Source organism: Hyaloscypha bicolor, assembly GCF_002865645.1.
Source record: "Hyaloscypha bicolor E unplaced genomic scaffold K444scaffold_10, whole genome shotgun sequence".
In the NCBI taxonomy this organism is placed as follows: domain Eukaryota; kingdom Fungi; phylum Ascomycota; class Leotiomycetes; order Helotiales; family Hyaloscyphaceae; genus Hyaloscypha; species Hyaloscypha bicolor.
Genome location: NW_020194512.1, coordinates 2,109,348 through 2,128,880, shown reverse-complemented (window position 1 = coordinate 2,128,880; position 19,533 = coordinate 2,109,348). Strand labels below are relative to the sequence as shown.

At 49.1% G+C, this 19,533-nt stretch overlaps 8 protein-coding genes across 8 annotated transcripts; 5 read left to right on the top strand and 3 right to left on the bottom strand.

The window, feature by feature from the left end:
- The first annotated feature begins 138 nt into the window (after positions 1–138).
- On the top strand, positions 139–3,104 carry K444DRAFT_578771 (uncharacterized protein). Its single transcript, XM_024877628.1, has 3 exons — positions 139–346; positions 393–540; positions 589–3,104. The coding sequence occupies exons 1-3, from the start codon at positions 334–336 to the stop codon at positions 2,792–2,794; spliced, it is 2,367 nt and encodes a 788-aa protein (XP_024744179.1). The 5' UTR covers positions 139–333; the 3' UTR covers positions 2,795–3,104.
- A 574-nt stretch (positions 3,105–3,678) lies between these two features.
- K444DRAFT_514909 (uncharacterized protein) lies at positions 3,679–5,313 on the bottom strand (the record flags this gene model as incomplete). The annotated part of the gene is made up of 2 exons (XM_024873554.1): positions 3,679–5,138; positions 5,220–5,313. 2 exons carry the CDS (start codon positions 5,311–5,313, stop codon positions 3,679–3,681), a joined length of 1,554 nt encoding a protein of 517 aa, XP_024744178.1.
- Positions 5,314–6,217: 904 nt separating this feature from the next.
- K444DRAFT_578766 (glycoside hydrolase family 93 protein) lies at positions 6,218–7,761 on the bottom strand (the record flags this gene model as incomplete). Its single annotated transcript, XM_024877627.1, has 3 exons — positions 6,218–6,889; positions 6,999–7,478; positions 7,636–7,761. 3 exons carry the CDS (start codon positions 7,759–7,761, stop codon positions 6,347–6,349), a joined length of 1,149 nt encoding a protein of 382 aa, XP_024744177.1. The 3' UTR covers positions 6,218–6,346.
- Positions 7,762–8,331: 570 nt separating this feature from the next.
- On the top strand, positions 8,332–9,493 carry K444DRAFT_606199 (Redoxin). The gene is made up of 6 exons (XM_024878935.1): positions 8,332–8,665; positions 8,760–8,859; positions 8,908–8,953; positions 9,018–9,061; positions 9,180–9,301; positions 9,352–9,493. The coding sequence occupies exons 1-6, from the start codon at positions 8,458–8,460 to the stop codon at positions 9,378–9,380; spliced, it is 549 nt and encodes a 182-aa protein (XP_024744176.1). The 5' UTR covers positions 8,332–8,457; the 3' UTR covers positions 9,381–9,493.
- Positions 9,494–9,570: 77 nt separating this feature from the next.
- Positions 9,571–10,381, bottom strand: K444DRAFT_515846 (uncharacterized protein; the record flags this gene model as incomplete). The annotated part of the gene is made up of 2 exons (XM_024873632.1): positions 9,571–10,140; positions 10,193–10,381. 2 exons carry the CDS (start codon positions 10,379–10,381, stop codon positions 9,571–9,573), a joined length of 759 nt encoding a protein of 252 aa, XP_024744175.1.
- A 184-nt stretch (positions 10,382–10,565) lies between these two features.
- On the top strand, positions 10,566–11,587 carry K444DRAFT_649294 (haloacid dehalogenase). The gene is made up of 3 exons (XM_024885561.1): positions 10,566–10,734; positions 10,783–10,820; positions 10,873–11,587. The coding sequence occupies exons 1-3, from the start codon at positions 10,601–10,603 to the stop codon at positions 11,511–11,513; spliced, it is 813 nt and encodes a 270-aa protein (XP_024744174.1). The 5' UTR covers positions 10,566–10,600; the 3' UTR covers positions 11,514–11,587.
- Positions 11,588–13,652: 2,065 nt separating this feature from the next.
- On the top strand, positions 13,653–16,515 carry K444DRAFT_658358 (uncharacterized protein). Its single transcript, XM_024886247.1, has 2 exons — positions 13,653–14,936; positions 14,989–16,515. Exons 1-2 carry the CDS (start codon positions 13,948–13,950, stop codon positions 16,406–16,408), a joined length of 2,409 nt encoding a protein of 802 aa, XP_024744173.1. The 5' UTR covers positions 13,653–13,947; the 3' UTR covers positions 16,409–16,515.
- Positions 16,516–17,929: 1,414 nt separating this feature from the next.
- Positions 17,930–19,394, top strand: K444DRAFT_606193 (uncharacterized protein). The gene has a single exon (XM_024878934.1). The coding sequence runs from the start codon at positions 18,033–18,035 to the stop codon at positions 19,200–19,202; it is 1,170 nt and encodes a 389-aa protein (XP_024744172.1). The 5' UTR covers positions 17,930–18,032; the 3' UTR covers positions 19,203–19,394.
- The last annotated feature ends 139 nt before the right edge of the window (positions 19,395–19,533 follow it).

Genomic DNA, 19,533 nt, shown 5'->3' with positions numbered 1-19,533 from the left:
GCTTTTCCAGTCGAGTATGAGCTAGCGGCCGATCCAAGTCGGGTGTGCAGGAGCGCCGGTTGCCGGGTTCACCAGGGAAAGCGCAGCGCGACGCGGTCAGTGGCTCAACGCGACTTCCCTCTTCTTCCCTGGCACATACTCTATTCCCGACAACGACATTCCCCGCTAACGAATCCAACAGCCATTCTCGTCGTTTCGATGCTCATCCTGAGCTGGTCACCCACCAAAATCTCTTGTCTCTAAAGCAGACCTGTGACGAATACTTCATGGAGCTGTAAATAAGTGTTTGGCTGCTGAAGTTTGCTTGTTTCTTTGTGCACATCGCTAACAAAAATGGGAATTAATGGTACAAAATCCAACACTAAATCTACGGGACTATGCTGACTTTCCAGGCTTACTCCCTTTGTTGAAATCTATTCATAAACCTTGCAATCTCAAGAAGTTTGAGGGTAAAACCATTGGGGTAGACGCGTATGGCTGGCTTCACCGTGGGACTGTGGCTTGTGCCATGGAACTTGCACAGGGCAAGCAGACCAGAAAGTAAGTCCAGAACTCACTCCCAAAAAGAACTATCTAAAAACTTCCTAGATTCGTCGATTTCGCCATGCATCGAGTTCGAATGTTGCAGCATTTCCATGTAATTCCCTACATTATCTTCGATGGAGATTACCTTCCCAGCAAGGCCGCGACTGAGGCAGACCGAGCGAAGCGACGAGAGGAGAGCAAAAAGGCAGGCTTAGAGCTGCTGGGTGCCGGAAAGGCCTCACAGGCTTATCTCGAGTTCCAGAAAGCCGTCGACGTTACGCCAGAGATGGCCCGTCAGCTGATCGAAGAATTGAAGAAGTCCGGAGTCCAATATATCGTAGCACCATACGAGGCCGACGCTCAGATGGTCTATCTCGAGAGAAAAGGCATTATAGACGGAATTCTTTCCGAGGACTCTGATCTGCTTGTCTTCGGTGCCAAGTGTCTGTTGACAAAGCTGGATAAGTATGGAAACTGTATCGAAATCAACCAGGCAGACTTTTGTGCTTGTAGAGAGATCAGCTTGACGGGCTGGTCCGACACGGAATTTCGACAGATGGCAATATTGAGTGGTTGCGATTATCTCGCCAGTATTAATAACATGGGGCTGAAGACAGCTTACCGAATGGTGCGGAAACACAAGACAATCGAGAAAGTTATTCGGATGTTGCAGTTCGACGGAAAATTTCTTGTTCCGAATGGCTACCTCAAGGCTTTCTATCGGGCCGAGCTCACCTTTCTTCACCAAAGAGTGTTTTGTCCGATTGCCCAAACCTTGGTCTTGCACACAGAACCTGACCACCCCATTGATGATGACAAGATGCCTTTCATTGGAGCAGACGTGAAGCCAGAGATTGCTCAGGGCGTCGCACGAGGAGATCTCAATCCAATGACCAAGCTACCAATCGTGGTCCCTTGGTCTTCGGCGAAGAAGATGGTCACTTCAACCACACCTTGGTCTTCTCGTCCGAACCACCAGAGGTCAGCCAGCTCCGTCGATCCCAAGAAAGGAAAGCCAGTCGAGAACTTCTTCAAGCCAAAGCGGACTCCTCTTGCTGAACTCGACATTAACTGCTTCACCCCGTCACCCACCCAGCAAGAGGCTCTACGCCGGAATTCTGGTGCGGTTTGGGCTGCTAATCCTGCTCCTCGACCATATCTCCATCGCTCTGCTCCGGAAACCGAGCAATCACCTCAATTATCTCGATCCGCACCACAAGCTGCCCAACGCCAAACCGTACGTACAGTTCGAGCACCAACCATTTCTGAACCTCGACCTCCAAAGCGAGCTCGGCTGTGTGCAGACATTGACAGCGTCGCGTCCCCAAGTCAGAAGCCCGCGCTCGGTCAAAGCCCTTTCTTCACTTCGGCAGCCCCAGAACCTAGTCCAACCGTAGGCAGAAATACAAGAAGCAAGCGGTCGAAGAAGCAAGAGATCAACATCTTTTCTGATGACTCGATCGAGGAGGCCATGCTGAGTTTGCCTGATGTGGACTGTTTCGGAAATACGGGACCGAAATCGAGCAGCAAGATTCACATTTTTGATGAGCAGGTTCGCAGTTGTGATGATGAAGCAAGCCCAGAATGTCTCCAGAGCCAAGGAACCGACGATCAAGCTGAATCTCAAGACACCACTCCTAGCTTGACAACCTCCATTTCTGTGACCAGTTCAGCTGAACAGCCACCGACCCCGAAGGAAGACAGTCCCGTCCCTACATCAGGTCCTGCTTCGGTGGGAATGTTTAAGTCGAGATTTGCGTTCGGTGCAGCTGGTACCTCCACCCCGAAATCCTATGGCGGCGGACAAGCTTTCCCTGCACCATCGTCGACGTCTCCTAGACCCTCCAGAATCCCTTTGGCGGTCAAGAACAATGTTCCGGCTTCGAAGACGTCTACGAAGGCAAACCTTACACCCCTCCAACGATTAGGTGCCACTGCAGCAAATCGATTGAAATTTCCCATGACTCCGCCTTTGACGCCTGCCCGTTCGGTTAAGCCCAAATCTCCTCGTCGCTCCTTGCTCAGCAAGAATAGTGTACCATTCCCAGAGGTCGAGAGAAATACCAAGTCGAAGAAGATTGAGCCAGCAGCAGTTCTCCTCCCCGCTCCCGACGAGGCAGAGAATGTTGCACTGAGCAGGCAAGGCGGCAGTGAAGACATGATCATCCATGACAGTGAAGAGGACGAAGCCTTGTCGCCCAGCCCTGAATACGACTACGAACTCCCCCAAATCGATCTCGGACGTTTCGCATTCGTAGCAAAGGCTTGATGGATATGAGACTCATGGCTACGGATGGCGTTGGCAGTTCTTCTGTTGTGTTGGTTCTTGACGAATGATGTTTCTTTTTATAAAGCATAGTGAAGGGAGTTACGGATCGGTGTTTGGAGTTCCAAAGAGTAGAAATTGAAGGTTTATTCATGCATCCTTTGGGCAGCCGCTGTCTGACTCTTGTGGTTGCTGTTGAGCTTGTCATCCGTTCATTCTGAGATGGCTAGCCTTTTACAGTAGCAAGCAAGAGAGACATCAGTGGCGAGTCACACACTTCACTAAGACTACTACAATAAAAACCAAATTTCACAATGAAATACGTTCACTCAATGCAATGAAGGTGGTCTGAAGTAACGAGTAAAATTCTACAACAATCTTTCATAATGCATTGCTTCGCCCTATGTACGAGCATCCCTCCCGGTCCCAAAGCTCCCTCAGTTGCCAGTTCCCATCGTGCCAACCCCAATTGACGCCGTGTTGAGAGGAAGATTATGCGCCCGCGGATCCGCCGCGCCAAATTCGTGATGCACGGGAGAGCCAGATAGTCCGCTAAGTGGAAGGAAAGAGTGGTTGTAGGCCGGCCACGGTTAGCAGGAGACGCCGAGTGATGCAATAAACAGACTTTGAAAAGGAAATCTAAACTGCCAGTGTGATAGAGGAGCGCGGAAATATATTCTCTGAACACAAACTAAGAGCTGTGGATAACGTTGCGAGTTATTCTGTTCGTGTCGGGCCACACGCCCGGCCATTGGCAGCTGAGGAGATGTCGATGTTGAAATCCCAGTCTCCTGCAGGAGAAAACGAAGATCAGTCATCAGTCTCCTCTAATCAGAACATGCTGGAGGTGTGGGGGCAAGGAACAATCGTGTAAAGATCAGGGGAGATCAAAAGTTGATGGAACCAAATGTCCACACACCGTTTGCAAGATTTTCTGCTGTATCTGCAAGCAAGATGACCCGACGTTTGTTGCAGTATGAAGTCTTGTCCATGATCTCGACCTTTAACTTCGAGTCTGCGAGCTCAGTGACGGGCTTCTCGAACATTTCGGACAGAGCTTCAACGGCCATCTCGAGGTCTTTTTGGTTATCCTCGAACATCTCCGTCAAGTTGTTGCGGGCCAGGTAGAAGGCAAAGGCATAGGTCCACTTCAAAGTTTGACGACAAGTTTGGAGTGCTTGCGAAGCGGAGTTCAAGTATTGCACCTCAATCCAGGACATTCCAGACGCAGACTGCAATTGGATCATTTTCTTCTCGGTTTTCTGGTAGATATCCTTATCCAGCTTGGCCGATTGTTCGTGATTGGCGTATCTATTGTAGTAATGCAAGTAGCGCTCGAGGGAGACGCGAGACTTGGCTTGAGCATCACGGGCTTCTGATCCGCTCTTCTCTTCGAATCTGTTGCAGTTGTACCAACTCGTGCCGTGTTCAGACCATAGACCCATGCACATCCAACAGAACTCGTGCTTGCACTTCCGGCAGGTCATGTGGTTGCACCCGCCATTCTTCTCAATCGTGGAGTTGCACTTAGGGCATTCTTTCGTGTTGGCTGAAATCCAGTTGGCAGTCTCAGAGTCGTCCGCACACTTCTTGAGCCATTTCTTAACCAGATCACAGGGCGCGGGTTGATGATCTGCCAAGATGCAGCCAAAGCAGAAGCGGTGCTTACAGTCACAGACCACAGTTGGCACGACCTTATCTAAGTCTTTCTTCTTAATACCGCATTCGACAGCGTTAACACAATCCGGAGCGGGGCACCACTTCAGCTGATCCTTATCTTCGACATAGGTTCTTGTAAGGAGTTCATGGTATCGAGCTTGAAGATCGGTGGTAACAAGCAGATCTAATGATTTTGCGTCCATAATTCTTTTGCACCCGTCTTGTGGACATTGAATGCGGGCAGCCTCGCCTTCCTCTTTGATCTTCTGGGCCAGATAGTGTCGGTAACAATTAATGCAGTATCGGTGGCCACATTTCATGGCAAATGACAAAAGACCCGCTTCATCCTCGCAGCAGATATCGCACATGAAACCGGGAATGGCCTCGAGTTTTGGTGGTCCCGACGTGCTTGGCCCTAAGCCGGCGTCCTCGAGAACCTTCTTTGGGCGATCCATATAGTCCTCTATCAACCTCTCCTTGTTCCATCGGAAGTGTCGTAACAAGATAGCTACATCTTCTTTTCGGAGGTCGAGGATCATATTGACTTCGTCAATGAGGTCATCTTGCTGACCCTGAATGTCTTCAGGGTGGTAAACTGTAAAGGTGGTGTCGAAAGATCTCTTCTTCTTCTGTACGGCCTCCTTCTGCGAGTATCCTAGATCGGGTTCAGGTTCGTCAAATCCGAAGTCTATACATTCGCGGGTTATGTTAGCACTGAGGGAATTAGGGGAATGGATCGTTCTCTGGAGAAAGTGAAAGAGGGGCATACCATCTGCAGAGCCATCCTCATTGTCGCTGCCATCTTGCAGAACGTCATCCTCCTCGCTGGACACGCCAGACATGAAATCGTCATCGGAATCCATTGGGCTATTTGTGGTAAGTGGCGTTGGGGGAGCGTCCGAGACAGCTGAGGCGATCCTCTTGCTCGACCTTGTTGTGGTTTTAGAGGAAGGATCTATCGCCTCAGCCGCCTTTCTTTTCTTGAGTTGGGAAGAAATGGTGTCGACGGTTGAGGATACCGGGGGTAGAATTGTCAGGAGGACAGGATTGCAGGCACACAAGGCTGCAGGCCGGGGTGACACGAGGGCAAGTGTCTCAGGCCGCTAGAGATTGGGGTGTGCCGGGTGGAGTGGCGAGCAACAACGAGAGGCCTCACGGTGTTGTGAAGTCGGTGTCGCGTCGCAATAAAGGGCGTGGTGCTGAGTGTCGTCGCCAGGTTGTCTTGAGGAGCGGAAGTGGATGATGAAGTGCAGATCAAGTCAGCTCGGGACAGGCGAGGCGAGGCGATGTTCGCGGCGTGTGCCGAGTGCGCCACTATTAGTGAGCTGACTAGGATATTCACTTCTTTGCCTCTTTTGTAAAGGAGTGAATTAAGAGGCCTGAATGAGTTGGCTATTTATAGCAACTTTCCAATGTTTCATATAGCTTGAGTACCTGAAAGCTGATTTAATATAAGTTGCAGCTTTTGGTACCTCCTGCTTGCCTACCCAAATAGGAAATGCGGAAGCGGTCGCCCTTCGATTTTGAGGGCCTGTCATAGATGATATGTTATGAGTATAAAGTGCTTGCACTTATTCCTTTTACTTCATAAGTATGTTTCTAGTTTAACTATCAAACTTCAATTGTCATTTTTCACAGCTTGTGCCAAGGTTCTAGGTCCATATCTTCAACTTCTGAGCATGCTTGCAAGTCGTGTCGAGGTGGATGTGAGAGTATTTCATTCTCGATATTTATCGAAAAGCTAAATCATAATGTGCATGGTATAGAGATTTCTGAATTATTGTTCAGCCTATCGCCTGGTCACTTCCCATTTCAAACCGGCGTAGCCTCACATTGAAATTATTTTATATTGTGCTGCTAGCTATGCAGCCTCCTGCTGAGGCCATTGTGGGAAGCTCAACTGGCTTTCTTCAAGCCCTGCTCCAAGTCAATAACACTGACAGTGATCTTATTCGTTGTGCTCGGAGGCAAGTGCCCACCGCCCATTATGAGTAAATGATCCGGGTTGTTCAAAACCCTTAGATGTCTTGTATAAGACACCCCTTCTGGCGTTGCTACGGTCTTCCAGGACTTCTCATCACCCAAAACTTGATTGGTGAAGATCTGGCTATTGCTTCCTGAGCTGACGACAATTGTCCCATTGTCACCACCAACAGGAGACCAAGTAACGTAGGGAGAACCGTTGGGTTGGATGCCGTTATTCGTGATTAGAGGGTGTCCAACAGAGCTATTAAAGTGGAGTGGATTCTTGTTGATACGATAGTAAACAGGGAACGCATATCCAGATCCAGATTTGGTAGGTCCCCCTCCATATTCGTAGGTCATCATGTAGTTCTTGTTAGGAAGATGTGTGACAGTCGTCATTCCAGGTCTAGCTGTGTAGGTCAAATATGATACATCGTCGACTGGAGAATCCCAAGTGAGCAGGTCCTTCGAAGTCTTTGAGTAACCAGCGTCAGCAATAGCTCGATAATATTGTTCCGGAAGAAGTAGTATTTTCTTAGGCAAGAACCTGCCCAGATCAAAAAAAACAGGAAAGAGAACCTACTTGGTGGACGAGCTTCTGCCCATGAGCTGGATCTCTTTGATCGGAGTAATATAGTACAATTTGACCATCATACCACATGATGAAAGGCTCCCAAATTGCCGGAACACCATTGTCTGGGATTGCTGCCCCACCTGAGGCAACATGAGAGACGAATTCCCAGGAGTATCCTTTGTCAACGCTCGCATATACATCGATTTTGGTTTTACTCAAATCAGTCGGGATGGAATTCCCAGAGCAGAGAATCGTTCCTGCAGGATATTTTCCGACTGAGACAGGCATTTTGTAGAGGAATGGCTGGTAACGAAGTCCCCATCCATTGACCTGGTCTGTGACTTTGGAAATCTGCTTCCATGTCTCCCCACCATCAATGCTTCTGAAAATTGGAAAATAAACCAATGGCGGCTCTGGAGAGTAATTTTCCCATGTTGCTAAAAGTACTCCATCCTCCAGTTCAACGGTGCGGGCGTACAGAACCCTAGGCTGCCAAGCAGAATCAGAAATGTAATATTCAGAGTGGTTAAGAGGGCTGAGAGCTTCAAGGCCTGTTCCTTGGAGACTGGAATACCGGAGTTGACCCAGCTCCCTGGCTATCGAACCCCAGAAAACACCAGGAAATATGTAAAGGATTCGGGCTTACATCCGTGTAGTTGGAAGGAGGAATAAACACAGTAACGTTGGAGAAAGTAGAAAATGGTGCTATGTGAGGAGCAGCAAAGGCCGAACCCAAAAGCAGGGGAAGCAAGGGAGCAAATAGAACACGCATTTTGAAAAGGAAACTTTGACGTTGACATTAACGAAAATTGAGTGGAAATTAGCAGGAAGGTATGGACTATATACTCAGCCATATCGCCTCCTAGAAACTCCAAGGCTCAATAGCCCCTAAGTACCACGCACCAATGCGCCGAATGAACACGGTACAATGATTTCCCTTCCCATCAAGTAGTCTCCTCCGTCCAAGCAACAACGTACAGACGGAGAAACTGCTTGCTACCCCGCAAGATCGCCCCTGGTCCCTGGAGAACATCCGGAAGCGCTCCAATTTCCCGCAAATTTGGGGCGATGACAGTGGAAAAACAATGATCATCTCCGCTTCAACCCTGTCCCCGGCGAAAGTTAGGTTTACATTGATGCGCTCCAATGAGGAAAAAGTCCGCTCTGCTCCCGACGGGCCCCTCGGCATTCGTCAAATTCTGCTCACGTGATTCAATGCGGAGGGGAGGTTTTTTGACAACGGAAAAGACCCTCAATCTTTGGAGGCGGTGACGAGTGGGTTTGGTGTGAAGAGTAACTCTTGTTGAAGCGTCGTCGTCGGAAGGAAAAAGAACAAAGATGGCGATCTTCACCCAAGCGAGTGGCCAATCACATTGAGCCGGCCGCAAGGTGGGGAAACCTTTTGTTGACAACATCCTTCATGAACACCTTCAATCAACCTACCAACCTCAATTGAGTCAATTTGAAGATGACTCCCACCGCTGTACTCCGCCGCTTGGCTCTCAATGCCTCCCGAACCTCTCGTGCCTTTCACAGCTCCTCTCGAGTTTTCATCAAAGTTGGGGACAAGATTCCTAACCTCGATGTCTTGGTTGAGAGCTCACCTGGCAATAAAGTCAACTTGAGTGAAGCTATTACGGGAAAAGCTTTGATCATTGGTGTCCCAGCTGCCTTCAGTAAGTCTTGTTCGCATTCGACATTGATGATCGATCAATGGCACTTGACAGTCCCTGCCGCCGTTCTGATTTCGAGCTGCTAATGTTATGACAGGCCCATCGTGTTCAAACAGCCACATCCCTGGTTACATCAACCACAAAAACTTGAAGAGTGCTGGTGACGTGTTTGTTGTTGCCGTCAATGATCCTTTCGTGTGAGGTCATCCAACTCAATTGGGTCAATTGCATCTGACCTCTCGAAGTACAAAAGCATGGGCGGAAGCTCTCGACCCTACGGGCAGCTCAGGCGTGAGGCACTCACTTGAACCTTACTACCAAAAGCTAGTCTAAATACCATACTCACACTTCACAGATCCGCTTCCTCGGAGATCCAACCGCCAAGTTTACTGAAGCATTGTAGGTGTTGGGGGAGAAACCTTTTCCTATTTGCGACTGTTTCATGAGATTTTCTTAAGTTAATGTCCTCTCCCGAAACAATCCCAATTGAGTGATTGCTGACTCCATCGTCACCTAGGGACCTAGCTTTTGACGGTACTGCCATCTTTGGTGGCCCAAGAAGTAAGAGATACGCTCTTGAGATTGAAGACGGCAAGGTCAAGGCAATACATGTTGAACCTGACAACACCGGACTTAATGGTAATCCATTTCAGCCATCTCCGCATCGATCATCGCTGATATCCCTTTAGTCTCAGCTGCGGAGAAGGTTCTTGGTTGAAATGAAATGGCGGAAGTTGATCCAAAGTTGCGAACAATGGCATGAGAAACGAAGAATTAGAGAAAATGGCACTCATTCCCTCAGTTCCTTCCCGTATCATCTTCATTGGTGATTGACACCATCGAAATTACGCCGTCAAGTGGCCATTACTCTCAACTCCCTTATCCATTCAGCAAGCAACCCCTCCCAACTACGTAGCCTTCCACCTAACCCTCCCGACCCACTCCCCAAACCTCCTAACATCCTCCCTCTCCATCAACCTCTCAACAGTATACCACTGCTTTGCCAAATCTTCCAGACTCGTCACTCTATGCACAAAACTATGACAGGCCCTACACAACCACGCCACATTATTCAACTGATCCTCAGTATGCCATCCCCTTTTCAAGGCCTTCTCATGCACGCCCTTGGGTATTAGATGGTGGAAGGTAAGAGGTATCCAGCTGCGTTGGCAGATCTCACATTCGGTGACGAAGGGGCGTTGTTGAGAGGGAGGCGGTGGGGGCGTGAGTACGGTGCTGAGGTAGGTTGTTAGAATTGGGGTGAGGAATTCGTTGGTTGTTTGATGAGGTGCGAGGAAGGAGTATGTTAGGAGAGAGTCGGTGATTGTTGGTGGGAGAGGGTCGAGGATGCTGGCCATTCGTGCCGGAGGGAGAGTCTCACTATACAGTGATTGTAGAGAGTGTGTGTTGAGCCAGGTGGAGTATGAGAGTGTGCAGAGAGAGGTGGGGAGGTTGGTGAAGATTTCGTGGGCGAGATACTGCTTGAGTGTCAATTGATGAGACCGAGTGGTTGATTGAGTATGGACATACGTCGATGAATTCTGCAAGCTCCTCAGTATCGTTGGGTTCTTCAATCTCATGTTTTATAGGTTTGATAGCTGTCTTTCTTCCTCGAGCTTTTCGAGCACTCTTCACTGGCTGCTCAGCAGATTTCTCGATCAGGGGAGTTGAGAGGCAATCTCGGAAGATTTGGAAATTCGATTCTTCGGAGGCCTCCATTCTGGGGCCCAGAGATGTTCTTGTCCCATAGAGGAGAGAATCGACGAGAGTTTTAAAGCTGAAGTATGTTGAATCATGCAGGCTCTTCGGCACGAACCGAAACCCCACTACCCCGCCTGCGTCACCGGCCAAGAGAACCTTGGAGAAGCTCTTCGCTTCAGGAGCAACAACATCCATGCATCCCCACTGCTAACATTTCCTGACATTCTGTTCCTCAAAATGTCTTCCAAAGACAAGATTGTGATTGCTTTTGATCTCTATGGAACGCTCCTTTCTACTGAAAGCATTGCAAAGGACCTTGCTACCCATTTCGGGCAGGAGCAAGCAAATAAAATTGCTACATTGTGGCGCAGGTTTGTCTCTCTACCCTCTTGGCTGAAAATAAATGTTGATTCATGCAGATATCAGTTAGAGTATACCTGGAGAATGAATAGCATGAGTACGTGCTCTCGTTCATATATGCCTAGACCATCGCTCATCCAGGAATAAAGCATTGTACAAGCCGTTCTCAGAGATCACGAGTGCAGCTCTCAAGCACGCTCTAGCAGAGTCCTCGGTCAGCCTCTCTGATGAAAATATCAGCAAACTGATGAAGGCATATGACAATCTTGGCACTTTCCCAGACGTTCAGCCAGGCCTCGAAGCCATAGCATCAGATCCATCAATCGACGCATATGTCTTCTCCAATGGAAGTGACGACATGGTCTCCGCATCCGTGAATCAATCTCCTTCCCTATCAGCTCACGCTTCAGTCTTCAAAAGTCTCGTCACTGTTCAAGAGATTGAAGTTTTCAAGCCTGATCCAACGGTCTACCATCATTTGTGCAAAAAGGCTGGCAAGTCCTTCAGCAATGAAGATATGGCGAGCGTCTGGCTTGTGAGTGGAAATCCATTTGACATTGTTGGTGCCAGAGCAGCAGGAATCCAGGCGGCTTGGGTTGACCGAGGTAGTGGCCATTCTGGGAATGGGGGGTGGACGGACCAGTTGGGAACTTTGGCTAGTGGTGGGCCTACTATCATCGTAAGTGGTGTTGAGGAGGCTGTGACGGGAATTAAGAAGTGGATGGCAGAGAATGCGGGAGGAAGTGGTGGTGGCAATAATAAGGAGCCTGCGACAATGGGTCCTGGATGAGCGTGTGAATAGTTTTGACGACTCTTATATAGGTCAAACGTAATGGACGAGTATTTTATGATCAAGTTGGGCGCATTTTTTAGCCTCATTGAGTTTCGGTTCCCTTTCTTCTCCAAGAATAGATGATCATCTCAGATTTCACGAGCACGAAAATCAGGCACAGCGAGGAGGCTGTGCAATAGTTACATTGCAGCGTCTGATCGAATTGTCAGTGCGAGAGTCGCAATCTCAAACCACAGCCATCCGGGTAAAATGTGAGCTTGCGGCGAGTATAACCTCAATGGGACAAAGTTACCCAAGACTGTGCCAGTAGCATCAGTAATTCCAAAATCTGCAAACTTGTTGATCTGAATGAGGAGAGTATTTTACTGCAACTCGTACTGCGGTAATAGTGGATCAGAAAGATCCATACACCTTGGTGCAGGGCCTTTCAGACTCAGCCTTGTTTTGGTTGATGATATATTGAGTATGTAGTAGCATCCGCGAACTTGGACTTTTCAACCTAAAGAAAGAATTCTGCCAGACTCGCTCATTTCAAAAAATCAGCATAGAAATTGAGAAGAAATCTGCTAAGAGTAGGGGGATGGGACGCAGACTCCATCTATCCTCGCTTATCATGACCTAAAGCCATATGTATATGGAAAGATGCATCGGACAACGGAGCTAAAGTCTCCTTTAGAAGACTTCATATTGCCAAAGTAGTTCCGTTAACATCTCAACATGATAATATATATTTGGAAATCCCCACTGGCCTGCAATAGGGAAATCGTCATCTATCGAGGCACTTCTCCCCTATCACTGGTAATTGGGCATCAATCTCAGGAGAAGAAAACCTCAACCTCCTCTTATATTCTATATTTCAAGTCATATGGAAAACCAGATTACAAAAACGAGCGAAAGTCCCCAAATTCAGCTTCACAATGGTCCAAAGGAAACATATCCTGTCAGCGGCAACGTGCGATTTCGAGCCTTAAAGACCTCAGACATAAAGATCCCGCAGACTAGCCAAGGAAGCCCGTTATCGAAGTCCAAACGAAGTAGCAACCAACTACTTGCATGTAGAGCTGGCCAAGAAGGGGGCCTTAACGAGCGATATCCATTCCTTCTTTTTGTATGTTCCCCCATTAGAAGGGACACTACGAGGAAGCTTCGAATGGCGACACAGCGGAAGCCCCAAATTAAAAGCTCTCTCAACTGGCAATGTGGGTAAAGAAGACTACGGCCGAGACGATAGGGAGCCTGAAGCTTGTGAATGTCAGGACGAGAGAACTCATCGCCGTCTTCGCTGGTGGGAAACACCATCGGGTCTACAATCCAATGAAGATTACCGGGAAGCTCAGAATCATTCATACTGAAGAACAGAGCGATGAGTTTGGAACGGTGGTCGTATTATCTCTACTCAGCATTATGGAAAGAGGATAAGCTTCGCCATTTTTCACCAGGTGCGACTTGGCTGGCATAGAGGATTATGTAGGCGAAGACAAGCGAGTCCCAGTGCCACTGCAAGTGCTTGTGGCGGGTGCGTAGTGCTTTGAGTTGTAAACGTGCTGAATCACTCTGTATTTCCCCGGTGCTGTTTATTTGGTACTTAAAGCTCTCGGGGATCAGCCTTAGGGACCTGCACGCAATCGCCCTTCATCGTCCTTGATTGAAACATTAGTATCTCAAGGATGACTTGCCTGGAATTCTGATCACGATACGCAGAGTTCAGAAAGCCACAGTTTACAAGCCGTCCGCCAGAACGTCCATTGGAGGGCAATTCAACAATTCGTCACCGACTCATTTTTATTTTGTCAGCTGAAGCCTGCCTGAAGCCACCGACACAGTAATGGGCACAGTGCAAAGTCTTATCGCAAGTTTCTCGACATGACGATGCACTCGCATTAAGCGGCGAACGAAGCTCTTGCTTTAGAGTTTCTCTCCTAACACGCAGCTGACGGTTTGACGGTTTTGGGAGATTTAACTCATCGCAGAGGCGAGGAGCGGACTTCATGCCGTGCCAGGCTCCCTGCTCCTGCCCCTCCCCTTGCCCTTCCCCTGGAAGATTTTCAGGGGCCACGGGGGCTAGATGCCTTGGCGGCGTTGGAGAAAGCTTCAGCTGTGGCTGGCTCGCCCTCCCCAGATCTTCCTTGCCAACCTCGAACTTGGAAATCGTCTATACATTTCAAGGACAGGAGGAAACGCGATGAAGAAAAGAGTGTCTCGATTGAGCGAAATGGCCCAAGGCCAGTGATTCACTGAAGTCACCGCAAGGCTATCTATTTTTGGCGCTTTTGATCCTCCATTCATGAGAGACTCTCAGCCGCGTTTTGGCGTCTCCTAAAACACAAAAGCCACCCACCGCCATTCCTTATCTGCTGTTCAGCCCGCGTTTCTCCTCCTTGTTCTTCACAGTAATTGTTCCACGCGTGATGAGAACTTCCTGACCCTCACGATGCCTTTCGACTATAAAGAGTACCAAAAGAAATGCGATAGCTTGACAAGTGAGCAACTTCAGGCCGAGTACGAGAATTACACTCGGCAATTGGCTGGAGGAGCGACCTCAACCGCTACATCTGTTCTTTTCTCGCCCTTCACGGCAGGAATATCTCTTGTCGGGCTCGGGCTCTCAGCTCCTCGTGTCCACAATGCCCGAAAGAAGAGAGAAATCATCGAGGCTGGATTGCAAGCACGTGGGGAGACGCACCACACGAGGAAGCGTGATGTGATTGCTCCTATGACGGTTGCCGGAACTCTGGGTGGCCTGACCCTGGGCCTCGCTGGTCCAGGAGCTGATATGATAGCTGGGCAAGTTGTTGGCCATGGCATGGAGTATGCAGCCGCTCATGTCGCGCTGGATGCCACAGGTGCTGTCGCTGAGCACAAACATGACAAGCATGCACACAAAAAGGCCCACCAGAAAATACAAACACAAACTCAGATTTTCCAGCAGCCAGGAGCCTCACAATTACACCCCAGCCTTTATCAACCGGGACTGCAAACGCCGCTCCCTGCGTCTCAGATGCCCCCAGCTTCAATAGTATCTCAGTCAGACGCACCCCCTGTCTATCAATATCCATTCCCTCACCAGAAGTACGATTTTGTTCCTCTCTCAACTCCGCAAAATGCACCAGTCTCCTATCAGCCAGCATCACATCAACAGAACTTTGCTCAGGTAGCAGGAGAGCCTCAGATTCCAATGTACCAGCCGGCCACCTACATTCCGGCACAGCGTTCAGATAGCGGCTTCTCTTCTGTGTCTATGCTGAGCGAATCGGAGTCCCCTTCCGTAGGAATCAGTGTGCCCAATATACAAAATACCCCTATTTTACCCAGCAGAGATACACAATATTCTTCGGGTCAAGCTCAGTACGCACCTGTTGAGGTACAATTGCAACCAACCTCAGATAAGCTTGGTCCAAAATCTGATGGGCCCCTCCATACGTAAGTGTATATTTCCTTAAACTATGAGCCTTTACTAACCTGTAGTCTACAGAACTGTGTACGAATTAGATTCACAGCCTGTTGTTGCTGCTGTTGACGGGGATACCTCCCCCCCTCAGCTGACCATGGAACAAGAGATAGCATTCTTGAAGGCGAGAATCTTGGAAATGGAAATTGAGAGACGAGAAGGAGCGAACAAAGCCCCGCCTAGCACTGACCAACCACCGATTCAATCCTCGCTTGGAGAGAACGATGTTTCTCAAGTCCAGCTGGGACCCTTCGAGCCCGAGCTTCGTATAACTCCTGCTTTAGCAAGTTTGGTTGAGCACCAGAATTTCCCTCAACCTCTATCATCACCGGCTCCCGGCGTCGCTTCCACTCTTACCCTGTCAATTCAACATCCTACAGAGAATTCAACTCCAACGACTTCGTACAATCCAGCCCCTCGGCCCTCTGCATCTCCCGCTCCAGCTGTCGCTTCGGAGGTTACTCCGTCACTGCAATATTCTTCAGAGAACCAAACCCCAACGACTTCCTTATGTCCATCCCCATTGCGGATTCGACGTCACTCAGCTCACATTCCTGGGTACCAATATGTACCTCCTTCATCTCCAGCGCCAGATATTACCTCTCCCTCAACCCCGTCACTGCAAATCCCTTCAGACAATCAACCTCCAACGATATCCCCTTCTCCATTCCCACAACTTCCTCGATCTCACTTGGCCCACATCACTGGGTACCAATTCCCGCCGCCACCTCTATCTCCAGCTCCAAGTGTTGTTTCTCCCATTACCCCCGCCCTGCAATATCCTCCAGGGAATTCTGACTCAACGACCTCGTACTTTCCACCCCCACCACCTCCTCGGCCTCACTCAGCTCACATTCCTGAGTACCAACCTCCGCCTCCTCACTCCATTACTTCTCCCGGCAGTGCCCAGCAGCAACAAATCTACGCATCTCCTCCACTACCACCTCGGCCTCAACAGCAACCACAAATCCAGAGACAAGATAGCGGATACTATTCAAATCCTCCTAGTCGGCACTCTTCAGCTTTCTCTACAGCAACTATATCGACATGCTCAAGCCCTCAGTCAATGTTATCGCCTCAATCAACTGGGCCTTCTTTGCTCTCTCCGCAAACAACGGGACATAGTCTCAGACATAGCGTCTCGTATAGCTCGATTTCCCCTATGTCTTCTCCTCAACCGGCACCGTACTTTGCGCCACCACCACCACCTGATGCAGTGGCGAGGCCACTGTCACAAGTAAAAGACTATTTTAGTCGTCCTTTTGCACGGGCTTCTGCACAAATTTCTGCTTATCAACCAGGCATAAGTCAACCTACCCAAGCTCCTCTGCAGCAATTCCAAGGTACTCAAGGCTGGCAATGGGGTACAGCTCCTATGCATCCTAGCGGCCAACCACAGTATGGTGCTCCACCTTGGGTTCCCAATGCATGGAAAGGTTCTTAAAGCGCTCTCGGAATTGACCTTGATGCTGGGGTATTTTGTTTAGGATAGAAGCGGCAACCATCTTCAGAAATCTTACGAGCATGCAATAATTAATAATTCAATCTTGCAAACTTTGGGACAGTGAGACAGATGCCGTGAGATGATCTGAGAAACATCAAGATGTTCTGGAATTCCAATTTGTGCAACTTTGTTTGGGTAGACGCGGGTGAAGAGCACACTCAACTAGCTCTATTCATAACGGTTACTCTAATCTCCATACAATATTCAACTCAACGGCTTCTTCAACTTCACTCTTCTTAATTGTCCACAAGATCATGGTACCCTTTAGTCTGTTTACCAAGCGCCGGCTTTGCCCCATCCCCACCGCCGAATCAAAGAACTACCCCACATTTCCAGCTCATGCAAGACATGAGATAAGGACTGCAGAACCTAGGATCTTCAACACCTTGGCGGCCACAACTCACCTGACACAGATATATTGGGAACGGAGAAGAGAGACCGTGCCCGCAACGCTCGCACTGTTCACGAAGTACATACAGTCTGGAGTGAAAAGCTTCGTCGATCTGCTTGAACCTCTGATCGGCGCCTCCCGCCACCTATCGCCGTGAATCTCGAGGTAAGCGGCAAGGTGAGAAATTTGCGGTCAGTCAGTCGGACATGACCAAGGGGAAGGCGATATGTGTACTAATTTCTGATGCAGAACAGCGTCGTATTCAGATCTCGCTGGCAAGATCTGGGCTTTCAAGTTGAACGGCTTTTGATCATCTTTCAACTTCGAGGATATATTATTGGGCATACCGCTGTCCCCATGAATCTTTATCGAGAAGGTCCTTATTTGGTGCTGGTGTATTGGCTGGACACGCCATTTATTACAAATAATCTTACCGCAATTGCTGCGTGCTGCATGAAAATCCTTTTGTACCAAGTCCGGGAGGACAATCTCCAAAGACGTATTTCGGATGACACACGACAGCCAATTCTTGAGCGTTTGATCTCACCCAAAATATTGCTTGACTGTTTCAACTGGGTTTTCTGGAAGCCATTTCTTCTGAGACGGTCGATGATGTTTGAAGATCACTGATCCTCCGGTCTGCTACATTACTCTCTTCGCCCAAATTGTGAGGTGAGAGAGTTGGCCCTCGAAGTCAAAGCGTAAGGTTGGTGAAGGTCAATGCGCTTTAAGAAAGCCCTGCGGCTTCATCCTTTCCGTCCTTCCCCTTTTCGATGACCCCTGCAGATGATCCTCCAAAATCAGTTCGTCACAAAACCGGGTGTGTGGGGTTAGCGCTTTGTCACCTGTCAAAAGTTCGCTAAGGGGTGGTCTGTGTCTTACCTGCATCGTGCATGCCTCGGATACATGTCACACATCCAATAGGGATTTGCCTTTGAATGTTTCTCGGAAGAGCCTAATGGTTTCAGCCCGAGCACAATATGCGGCAGGGATTATAGCCATTCCTTGTCAAGTCCGAGGTCGACCCCTTGTGCATATTGAAACTTTGCACTCTATATTTTCTATACCGTCAGCCCTAGGTTCTAGGGTCGTGTCTCTTTCTTTCTTTCACTTCGTCATAGAGATCTACGGTGTTTTCGAGCCCAGGAATTACCACAATTGTTCAGTGTCTCAATGAATTGGTCAAACTCCTCGAGGAGTAAATGGAAGGATGTTTTGGGTTTCGATGACGGGGACGCCACTTTTGCCAATCCAAGTCCTCCGAGTTCCCCTCCTGCTTCATCTATATATTCGGGATTTCGAGAGAAGCTTCGACCCAGCACATCAAAGAGTCGAGAGACAACTCATCGTCCACCCAGTAGAGAGTCGTTTTGGTCTCGATCGCATACCCGATCACACACAAACGCGAGTCGAATAACAGCAGAATCGACTCAAAGTCGAGAGTCATTCTGGTCGCGAACACACGCCCGAAAGGCCACTCGAGAAACCTTCCGTCCAGGCACTTCCCAAAGCCGTCATTGCACCTCACCCACACAAACCAACTACCCCTCTTATCCCCGATTCCCCAAAGACATCACCTTCTTCCGCTCGAAAAGTGATATCCTTCTCAGCCCCTCCGCTCCCGCCCCTTCAAAGAACGACTTAAAGCCGCTCCCACCACCTCCCCACCTCTTCTATATCACCATCCAAAAAGACAACCCCACATCCCCGATAAGCACCTCCCGACCCGACATAATCCTGCACTCTGGGCCCGAAAAATCCTCGACCATCCTCTCCCTCGCAAAATTCCACTCCGTCACTCAAGCCACAGACATCACCCTCTGCCCGCCGGCCCCAGAACCGACCTCCGCCAACTTCTCACGAACGAGTTTCTCGTTGCCCATTCAAACAGGTCGAAGCGGAAGCGGACTCGAAGTCCATTCGCCGACCAAAGATCGCCCGACGTTCAAGTTCGAAGTCTTGACTCTGTCTGGGGGGATTCTTACCACGGAGAAGTATAGTTTTTGTCATACGCTGCCGAGGACCCAGGAAAAGGAGCGGTTTGAGTGGAAGTACACGAGTGGACCGTTCGTGAGGACTGTTGAGAGTACGAGGGAGAGTGGGGGATTGAAGTTAATACGGTCGAGTACGGGGGATGTGGTCGCTGTTTATGCGGGGCTGGGACCGAGTTCGAGGGCGAGTAATCCAAGTAGGGTCATGGGGATGTTTAGATTCCTAACGGGGGAGGGAACGGCAGGTCTTGGGGGAGAGTTCGAGACTTTGGCGATCATGTCGATTCTTGCTATTGTGGAGAGGAATCGGAGGGCCATTAAGGCGCATAAGCAGGCTTTTCAGTTGCATTGAATGCCTTGCATGGAGTTCTTGGAGCTCTTGGAGTTTTGGAGCTCTCGAGGTCTTGAATTTTTGGGCGGCTGGGAGCTGATGATCATGAAGACAGCGATGGCGCTTTGTGCCCGGGATTTGGTATTAAGATTGAAGATTTCTGTACTGATACTTGATGTTCATTGAATTGCTGAAACAATGAGATCTGTGTTATCTTGAGATGTGCTTTTCTTTGCAGGAAACATGGCAATAAGTCCTGCAGCCTCATCGAGCCTGGAGGGAAACTCTGACAAATACTCCAGTCTTCAGTTAGATATTTGAGGTAAAGACACACTTCATCTCCCCACAATTT